This window comes from Oncorhynchus keta, chromosome 4 (genome assembly GCF_023373465.1).
Source record: "Oncorhynchus keta strain PuntledgeMale-10-30-2019 chromosome 4, Oket_V2, whole genome shotgun sequence".
NCBI lineage: Eukaryota > Metazoa > Chordata > Actinopteri > Salmoniformes > Salmonidae > Oncorhynchus > Oncorhynchus keta.
In genome coordinates this window covers 32,389,559-32,400,340 of record NC_068424.1, presented here as the reverse complement: position 1 = coordinate 32,400,340, position 10,782 = coordinate 32,389,559, and the positions used below count along the sequence as shown (strand labels likewise).

General features: G+C 46.3%; 1 protein-coding gene across 11 annotated transcripts in view; it reads left to right on the top strand.

Moving 5' to 3' along the window:
- myripb (myosin VIIA and Rab interacting protein b) overlaps window positions 1–10,782 on the top strand; it is a 200,779-nt gene that overhangs the window by 99,185 nt on the left and 90,812 nt on the right. For 2 of the 11 annotated variants that reach the window (XM_052506182.1, XM_052506181.1), the window contains exon 2: window positions 1,319–1,469. The exons of 8 other annotated variants lie outside the window; for them this stretch is intronic. In XM_052506182.1, the coding sequence (XP_052362142.1) occupies window positions 1,441–1,469 (29 nt within the window). In that variant the 5' untranslated portion in view covers window positions 1,319–1,440. Of the gene's footprint in view, window positions 1–1,318; window positions 1,470–7,649; window positions 7,827–10,782 lie in introns of those variants that run through there. One more of the 11 variants, XM_052506204.1, reaches the window with a different exon arrangement.

Genomic DNA, 10,782 nt, shown 5'->3' with positions numbered 1-10,782 from the left:
GTGAGAAGGTGCATTGAACATGACAAGCATGACCGGGCTGGTCTTATTAACCGTGCGGTCCATCCCTTGGTCCATAAACACACACACGACGGTTCACAGGCTATAGAAGTTTGTCTTTCTGATAAGAAATACGAACTCAGTCTGGGAAGAGTTTTTCTCTCTGCAGTCAGACACCCACACTCAAGACACTGAGACACTTATACTAACCTCTCTGAAAGAGAGGGAGAGATACTGACAGAGAAAGAGAGATGATAGAGAGAGAGATAATGACATACAGAGAGAGAGAGAGATATAATGACACAGAGAGAGAGGAAGAGATAATGACAGAGCGTGAGATAATAACACAGCGTGAGAGATAATGACACAGAAATAGAGATAATGACGGAGAGCGAGAGAGAATGACAGAGAGAGAGACAGAGAGAGAATAACACAGAGAGAGAGAGAGATAGAGATAACGACAGAGAGAGAGAGAGAGAATGACCGAGAGAGAATAACACAGAGAGAGAGAGAGATAGAGATAACGACAGAGAGAGAGAGAGAGAGAATGACAGAGAGAGAATAACACAGAGAGAGAGACAGAGAGAGAATAACACAGAGAGAGAGAGAGAGATAGAGATAACGACAGAGAGAGAGAGAGAGAATGACAGAGAGAGAATAACACAGAGAGAGAGACAGAGAGAGAATAACACACAGAGAGAGAGAGAGAATGACAGAGAGAGAATAACACAGAGAGAGAGAGAGATAGAGATAACGACAGAGAGAGAGAGAGAGAGAGAGAATGACCGAGAGAGAATAACACAGAGAGAGAGATAGAGATAACGACAGAGAGAGAGAGAGAGAGAATTACAGAGAGAGAATAACACACAGGAGAGAGAGAGAGAGAGAATGACAGAGAGAGAATAACACAGAGAGAGAGAGAGAGAATGACAGAGAGAGAATAACACAGAGAGAGAGAGAGAGAGATAACAACAGAGAGAGAGAATGACAGAGAGAGAATAACACACAGAGAGAGAGAGATAACGACAGAGAGAGAGAGAGAGAGAGAGAGAGAACGACAGAGAGAGAGAGAGAGAGATAACGACAGAGAGAGAGAGAGAGAATGACAGAGAGAGAATAACACAGAGAGAGAGAGAGAATGACAGAGAGAGAATAACACACACAGAGAGAGAGAGAGAATGACAGAGAGAGAATAACACACACAGAGAGAGAGAGAGAATGACAGAGAGTGATGCAGAGCCATAAACTGCCTCCCCGTTCTCCAGCAGAGCAGACACTCTGGCGAATTGATATGAAATCCTCTTTTTATTTTTCTCTGAAGGTACCGCGTGCAGCTCTCCCCACATCCGTCTGTGAGATGAAGTCACCATTCTCTCCACATTTACATTCCCACTGCGTTCCCTACTCTTAATCTGACTAGATGGACTTACTTTGTATCACTCCATGGAGCAGACTGCACTGAATGGAGAACGGTGAGTGTGTGTGTGTGTGTGTGTGTGTGTGTGTGTGTGTGTGTGTGTGTGTGTGTGTGTGTGTGTGTGTGTGTGTGTGTGTGTGTGTGTGTGTGTACGTGTGTGTGTGTGTACGTGTGTGTGTGTGTGTGTACGTGTGTGTGTGTGTGTGTGTGTACGTGTGTGTGTACGTGCACAAACACCCCTGACGGGCAGACGTCAATATCCAGACGATTCTCATCCTGAAGGATTCATGCACTATATTAAATACCATAAGCATGCAAACATACAGTACCAGTCAAAAGTTTGGACACACCTACTCATTCAAGGGTTTTTTCTTATTTTTTAATGATTTTCTACGTCGTAGAATAATAGTGAAGGCATCCAAACTATGAAATGACACATATGGAACCATGTAGTAACCAAAAAAGTGTTAAACAAATCAAAATAGATTTTTTTTCAATTATATTCTGCAAAGTAGTGTTGTGGAAAGCCTTACACGGGGACACTCGAAGTCAATCTTAAATGAATCATTGTTTATTTGTCAGCGAGCTGGAGAAGTTCCAACAAACGTAATGCACCATAGTGAATGCCTGTCAGCAGCTCTGCCTGGGCAGTCCCAGCAGTTGTCTTATATACGGCTATACACGATGTAGCATAATGAATGAATCATTACCGATTTGCTTCATTCATGTGACAGACCAATACTGGTTCGTAACATGTGACAGACCGATACCTCTTCTCTCGAAGCTGAGACCTTGAAACTGAGATATCTTTCGTTCATTCTCAAAAACAAGATCTGAGCGTACTGCCAAATTGCAGCTACTGATAGTGAGGATTTGTACTGTCGGCCACTTGCATGAACACAGAAAGTGGTTTATAGAACAGCACTTGAATAGAACACAAACATTATTTATAAGAAAAGCACAAAACATTAAAATTCCATTAGAATAGCCACTCTTTACCTTGATGACAGCTTTGCACACTCTTGGCATTTTCTCAACCAGCTTCCCCTGGAATGCTTTTCCAACAGTCTGGAGGGAGTTCCCACATATGCCAAGCTCTTGTTGGCTGCTTTTCCTTCACTCATCCCAAACCATCTCAATTGGATTGAGGTTGGGTGATTGTGGAGGCCAGGTCATCTGATGCAGCAGTCCATCACTCTCCTTCTTGGTCAAATAGCCCTTACACAGCCTGGAGGTGTGTTTTGGGTCAGTGTTCTGTTGAAAAACAAATTATAGTCTCACTAAGCGCAAACCGGATGGGATGGCGTATCGCTGCAGAATGCTGTGGTAGCCATGCTGGTTAAGTGTGCCTTGAATTCTAAATAAATCACTGACAGTGTCACCTGCAAAGCACCATCACACCTCCTCCTCCATGTTTCACGATGGGAACCACACATGCAGAGATCATCCGTTCACTTTGCGTGTCACAAAGACACGGTGGTTGGAAACAAATATCTCAAATTTGGACTCATCAGACCAAAGGACAGAATTCCACTGGTCTAATGTCCATTGCTCGTGTTTCTTGGCCCAAGCAAGTCTCTTCTTATTATTGGTGTCCTTTAGTAGTGGTTTCTTTGCAGCAATTCTTTGCAGCAACAGTTGATGTTGAGATGTGTCTGTTACTTGAACTCTGTGAAGCAATTATTTGGGATACAATTTCTGAGGTTGGTAACTCTAATGAACTTATCCTCTGCAGCAGAGTTAACTCTGGGTCTTCCTTTCCTGTGGCGGTCCTCATGAGAGCCAGTTTCATCATAGTGCTTGATGGTTTTTGCGACTGCACTTGAAGAAACATTCAAATTTGAAATGTTCTGCATTGACTGATCTTAAGGTAATGATGGACTGTTGTTTCTCTTTGCTTATTTGAGCTGTACTTTCTATAACATGGACGTATGTTTTACCAAATAGGGCTTTCTTCTGTATACCACCCCTACCTTGTCACAACACAGCTGCTTGGCTCAAATGCATTAAGAAGGAAAGAAATTCCACAAATTAACTTTTAACAAGGCACACCTGTTAATTGATATGCATCCCAGGTGACTACCTCGTCAAGCTGGTTGAGAGAATGCAAAGAGTTTTGCAAAGCTGTTATCAATGCAAAGTGTGGCTACTTTGAAGAATCTCAAACGTAAAATATATTTTGGTTTGCTTTAACACTTTTGTGGTTACTACATGATTCCATATGTGTTATTTCATAGTTTTGATATCTTCACTATTATTCTACAATGTAGAAAACAGTAAATATGAAGAAAAACCCTGGAATGAGTATATTTGTCCAAACTTTTGACTAGTACTGTATACACACACATTTTGGACATATCAGTCAATCTGTTCTGTTGAATCTAATGGAAAATAACATACTTGACACCTAAGATTAACCTTCGATGAGGACTAATGAAAGTTGACAGACAGATTACGTCCCAAATGGCACCCCGTTCCCCTTTTCAGTGCACTACTTTTGACAAGTAGTGCACCGTGTAGGGAATAGGGTGCCACATGGGACACGGTCTGACGCACCCAGACAGTCTAGCAGGTTGAGAGCTCGGCCCAAATGTAATCATCTCCTTCTCTGCAGCCCCAGCGTTATCCCCAGTAACCATCTTAAAGGTCACCAAGTAGCACTGTGACTTTCTGATTGGTTTAGGGAATAAGCAAACACCCCGTGGTGTGTTTGCACACACAAACACACACCCACATCTCCTGTCACTTATAACATAAGTTAATAACATGACCTTAATGACGTTATTTATTAATAAGGCTATGTTTATTCGTCCACTGACCGAACGGGAGTCGTGATAAACGCTGACGGCCAAGTTTTGTTTTTGTGTCCATTTCTCCACGTCGGAAATATGTGCGTCCACACCCACTGTTTATACACCAGAGGGGTTTACTACGAAGCAAGATAGATCTACAGTACTCAGGGTTTTCTAAAAGCCAGCCAGCTCCAGTTAGCTTCACTTTCCAGGTCAGGCTTCATCCATACTATAATGGTGGATATTGCTTGTCTGCGCCTACCATTAACTCTAGCAGGCTTGTAACTGTGCGTGTCGCGCGTCGCACATGGCTAGTCGAACGGCGAACTCTTCATTGAGACCATGCTGATAGACCGATCAAAAATGAAAGAAAGTTATCTTGTGAATAGGGTGGCGGGTAGCCTAGTGGTTAGAGCGTTGGACTAGTAACCGAAAGGTTGCAAGATCGAATCCCCGAGGTGACGAGGTAAAAATATGTAGTTCTGCCCCTGAACAAGGCAGTTAACCCACTGTTCCTAGGCTGTTATTGAAAATAAGAATTTGTTCTTAACTGACTTGCTTAGTTAAATAAAGGTTAAAAAAGGCTATGGTGTGAAATAGGCTTTAAGAAGTGGCATGTTCATTTTTTACTTGTTGTTAATGTCGTCTTTGGTATATGCTTTGTTGTGCTTATCAATGTACGAGCACCCACTCCTGTCTATAAAATCATTGTATTCATTCATGCAAAAGTTTTACTGTGCGTGAAGTTTTAAATACATTCTGTCATCACTAAATGTGTAACACGATAGGTATTTTAACATAAATGTTTTTTTAACACAAAAAAACCCAACAGTTTTGATTAATAAACATTGAATCAGTCGTCTTCCTCAGATGAAGGGGATGATGATGACGTCGTCTTCGCGAGAGGGAGGGTATCCGAAGTCGTCAGCCCGTGGCTCGGTCATTTCATTCAGGGTAAAAGAGTTAGCCTGCCGCGGAGCAGGGTAGACCTGAGAGGATTCGTTGCCATAGGAAATGTGCCTGGCTAAAAGGTGAGCCGCTTTCGTGGTACCGGTTATCCCGAGTTGAGCAAAGTCACCTCGCTAACTCCTCAAAGCTGGTTCGTAGTATAGGGCTCAGGTCACTTCAACGTGGAGGAAAACCAGATGGTGGATTGACATTAGACTACTTTAAAGGTCTGAAAACATTGGACAAACTTTGATTTGAAAGTGAAATGCCCTTTTAAATTTTCATTGGGATCACTGACAGCGGCCACGTAGCGGGGCGGCAGCGTAGCCTAGTGGTTAGAGCGTTAGACTAGTAACCGGAAGGTTCCGAGTTCAAACCCCCGAGCTGACAAGGTACAAATCTGTCGTTCTGCCCCTGAACAGGCAGTTAACCCACTGTTCCCAGGCCATCATTGAAAATAAGAATGTGTTCTTAACTGACTTGCCTGGTTAAATAAAGGTAAAAAAATAAATAAATAAATAGTATCTGCTGAGCTGAGATGAGCGTCAACTCAAGCAAAAGAATAGGGGACAACAGTCAGCAGCATGTTGTCAGTCCTGAGGCCTGTCTGTGATCACACACTGACCTCTCACCTGTCTGTCTGTCCTCCCCCGTCCTGTCCTGTTTCCATCATTGGTGTTTACCTCACTCTCTTTTTCTCTCTCTCATACACACCCACTTACACCCACTTCTATCATGCCTGGTTAATGGGCGTGCGGAGGGGCTGATGGGTACTGTGTTTGATGTCACGGCGGCGTGCGGCAGAGTGGGATAGAACGACCATGATATGCCCTCTAAGGCCTGTGCTACCATCAGTGGATGGGAGAAAAGAGGCGAGAGAGAGAATAGGAGGGAGAATGACTAAGAGAAAGTGAGACCGATGGGGAAAAGTAGAAGGAGAGAAGGAGGCATTTTGTCCTCAGTGTAGGTGTATTTTCAACAGTCACATGACAAAACAAATGTTTCTGGGCCTCGGAGCAGTGACTGACTAACTGCACCAAACTCCTAGTTATTTTTCACTGCAACTTATTTTTTTAAATTATTATTTTTTGTTGAATTTTACCCCCTTTTTCCTCCCATATTTCGTGGTATCCAATTGTTAGTAGCTACTATCTTGTCTCATCACTACAACTCCCATACGGGCTCGGGAGAGACAAAGTTTGAAAGTCATGCGTCCTCCGATACACAACCCAACCAAGTCACACTGCTTCTTAACACAGCGCGCATCCAACCCGGAAGCCAGCCAGTCGGAGGAAACACCGTGCACCTGGCAACCTTGGTTAGCGCGCACTGCGCCTGGCCCGCCACAGGAGTCGCTGGTGCGCGATGAGACAAGGATATCCCTACCGGCCAAACTCTCCCTAACCCGGACGACGCTAGGCCAATTGTGCGTCGCCCCACGGACCTCTCGGTCGTGGCCGGTTACGACAGAGCCTGGGCGCAAACCCAGAGTCTCTGGTGGCACAGCTGTCACTGCAGTACAGCGCCCTTAACCACTGCACCACCCGGGAGGCTCACTGCAACTTTTCTGCTCGGTAATGCTACCTGCCTGATAATGCTACCTGCCTGATAATGCTACCTGCCTGAGTGCATAGTGCCAACTGTAAAGTGTGGTGGAGGAGGAATAATGGTCTGGGGCTGTTTTTAATGGTTCATGCTAGACCCCTTAGTTCCATTGAAGGGAAATCTTAACGCTACAGTATACAATGACATTCTTGATGATTCTGTGCTTCCAACTTTATGGCAACAGTTTGGGGAAGGCCCTTTCCTGTTTCAGCATGACAATGCCCCTGTTCACAAAGCGAGGTCCATACAGAAATGGTTTGTCAAGATCGGTGTGGAAGAACTTGACTTGCCTGCACAGAACCCTGACCTCAACCCAGTCGAACACCTTTGGGATGAATTGGAACGCCGACTGCGAGCCAGGCCTAATCGCCCAACATCATTGCCGACCTCACTGATGCTCTTGGGGCTGAATGAAAGCAAGTCCCCGCAGCAATGTTCCCAACATCTAGTTCCCAGAGTGTTATAGCAACAAGGGGGGGACCAACTTTTTGGGGAATGCTGTTCTTTCTCTCTCTGTATTGCAGCTGGGTAAAATGCTGTCTGGGGGTGGAGGGGTGTAGCAGGTCACAGACTGTTAATAACCTGTGTGTGTGCATTTGGCACTGTGTGTGTGTGTTTGTGTGTCCTTGAAACTGTTCGGGCCAAATGAAGAGTGGAGCTGAGCACTTTACCTGCAGTCCATATGACTTAGCGGAGGAATCATCTCCCTTTTTCTCTCACTATTTCCTCTCTCTCTTTCTCTCTCTCGCTCTCGCTCTCTCTCTCTCTATTTTCCTCTCTTTATCACTGTCTCTCCTGCTCTCTTCGCCTTTACAGCTCTCTCCTCGTGTCCCTCCCATCTTACATGGTAGCCATCTGCTGGTCGTTACTCCTGGGTGATGAGTTGTGTTCACACATACAGAGAGACACACAGACACGCAGACAGGCTGATCTGCAGTAGAGGAGGTGATTTAGGAGTCTGGTGATGTTGCCTGTATATTCCCTGTGGACCAGCGAAGACGGTGGAATTGTTAGTGCTTCGTTCGGATTCATTTGGACAACCCAGCTCTCATCAATTCACAGACCCGGTTAGTTTTTACCAATGGAGTTCGTGCAGAAGCTTCCTCCAAACTAATTACAGCTGAATGCACTAGCCTAGAGGCACTTTTCGTGTGTGTGTGTGTGTGTGTGTGTGTGTGTGTGTGTGTGTGTGTGTGTGTGTGTGTGTGTGTGTGTGTGTGTGTGTGTGTGTGTGTGTGTGTGTGTGTGTGTGTGTGTGTGTGTGTGTGTGTGTGTGTGTGTGTGTGTGTTTGAATGTGTGTGAATGTGTGTGTGTGAATCAGACGCATATTTTTTGGGGGGGCGAGTGTGTGCTCTCGGTTCTCGCTGTCATTCTAAGTGTCTGCTACTCTGTTGGCCCCATGTGTTCTATCAGAGCTGGTCTCTATGTAGAGGCTCAGGTGTGTGTGTGTGTGTGTGTCATGAGCAGGTGATAACCCACTGCTACTGCTGCCAGCGCTCCAACCTGACTGACCATGAGCCAAACAGACATCCACCAGCTCTGGCAGGTGCCAAGCCATTGTGTGTGTGTGTGTGTGTGCGTGCGTGCGTGCGTGCGTCAGCTGTGTGTTTTCCGTTGTGTCTGTACTGTGTGTGTTTTCTGCTCTGTGTCATCCTGCAGAGATGACTCATTGTTGTGGGTTATTATTATTGTGTGGCGGGGTTGGTATGGTTTCTCTGTCAGTCGGCAGGCCTCCATGGTGTCTGTGTGTGACGGAGTGAGACCCAGAGAGTCACACTTCTGCCGCTCCGTTGTGGCTCCATTTGTGCCTCCAGTTTCACCAATTCAACATTGTGAGGCGGGAAACTGAGTCAGGCAATTACGCAAGATCCAGTCGTCGCCGTGTTTTGCACGTGTGCTCTGACTCCCATTGTGTGTCCTCGGGTGATTTCAGTTGCATTAGCTCTGCACAGTGAATTAGGAAACTGGCTGCCATACTGGAGCTCACCACGTGAAATGACACTTTCAGATGATTCAGTCTGTTCTGCGGCTGGGCCTCCCTGTTCACACACAGGCGATTGGGAATCTCACGATTCTTACATCCGTTTGAGTTACCAGGTCTGGTGCTAAAGACCTTGTTGTTTTATGGCTTAGTGGGAAAGGGTTTGTAGTTGTTTAGCCTTACAATGACACAAGGTAAAGCTACAATTTATACACTGCTCCAACCTCACAGTATTGGCTATACAGTTAGCTTTAGATGTAGTATCAGTAGTAATGTTAGCATCAGAGTATCTCTGTCTCTCTTCAATCCCCGGAGTGCCGTATCTCATATCCTGCTGGGCTGCTGATAGGCTGGCTGCAGTCTGCCTCCAGGTGATGCAAGTGGGCTGTGATTGGGCAGATCAATGGTTTAGATCTCCTCATCTTCTCTGTGATTAAAACCAAAAATGGTGTCTTCACTGGGAGATCTTTGATTTGACTCGAGTGTAATTACTCTCCTCTCTCATGTCGTCTCATCCCTCTCCTTTTTTCTCTCTCATTTGTATTCTCTCTTTCTCTCCCTCTCTTTTTGTAGTTTTATCTCTTTATTTCGCTCTCTCTTTCCTTCTCTCTCACTCTCTCTTTCCTTCTCTCTCTCTCTCGCATTCTCTCTTTCCTTACATTTACATTTACATTTAAGTCATTTAGCAGACTTACAAATTGGTGCATACACCTTATGACATCCAGTGGAACAGCCACTTACAATAGTGCATCTAAATCTTTTTAGGGGGGTGAGAAGGATTACTTACCCTATCCTAGGTATTCCTTGAAGAGGTGGGGTTTCAGGTGTCTCCGGAAGGTGGTGATTGACTCCGCTGTCCTGGCGTCGTGAGGAGTTTGTTCCACCATTGGGGGCCAGAGCAGCGAACAGTTTTGACTGGGCTGAGCGGGAACTGTACTTCCTCAGTGGTAGGGAGGCGAGCAGGCCAGAGGTGGATGAACGCAGTGCCCTTGTTTGGGTGTAGGGCCTGATCAGAGCCTGGAGGTACTGAGGTGCCGTTCCCCTCACAGCTCCGTGGGCAAGCACCATGGTCTTGTAGCGGATGCGAGCTTCAACTGGAAGCCAGTGGAGAGAGCGGAGGAGCGGGGTGACGTGAGAGAACTTGGGAAGGTTGAACACCAGACGGGCTGCGGCGTTCTGGATGAGTTGTAGGGGTTTAATGGCACAGGCAGGGAGCCCAGCCAACAGCGAGTTGCAGTAATCAAGACGGGAGATGACAAGTGCCTGGATTAGGACCTGCGCCGCTTCCTGTGTGAGGCAGGGTCGTACTCTGCGGATGTTGTAGAGCATGAACCTACAGGAACGGGACACCGCCTTGATGTTAGTTGAGAACGACAGGGTGTTGTCCAGGATCACGCCAAGGTTCTTAGCGCTCTGGGAGGAGGACACAATGGAGTTGTCAACCGTGATGGCGAGATCATGGAACGGGCAGTCCTTCCCCGGGAGGAAGAGGAGCTCCGTCTTGCTGAGGTTCAGCTTGAGGTGGTGATCCGTCATCCACACTGATATGTCTGCCAGACATGCAGAGATGCGATTCGCCACCTGGTCATCAGAAGGGGAAAGGAGAAGATTAATTGTGTGTCGTCTGTATAGCAATGATAGGAGAGACCATGTGAGGTTATGACAGAGCCAAGTGACTTGGTGTATAGCGAGAATAAGAGAGGGCCTAGAACAGAGCCCTGGGGACACCAGTGGTGAGAGCGCGTGGTGAGGAGACAGATTCTCGCCACGCCACCTGGTAGGAGCGACCTGTCAGGTAGGACGCAATCCAAGCGTGGGCCGCGCCGGAGATGCCCAACTCGGAGAGGGTGGAGAGGAGGATCTGATGGTTCACAGTATCGAAGGCAGCCGATAGGTCTAGAAGGATGAGAGCAGAGGAGAGAGAGTTAGCTTTAGCAGTGCGGAGCGCCTCCGTGATACAGAGAAGAGCAGTCTCAGTTGAATGACTAGTCTTGAAACCTGACTGATTTGGATCAAGAAGGTCATTCTGAGAGAGATAGCG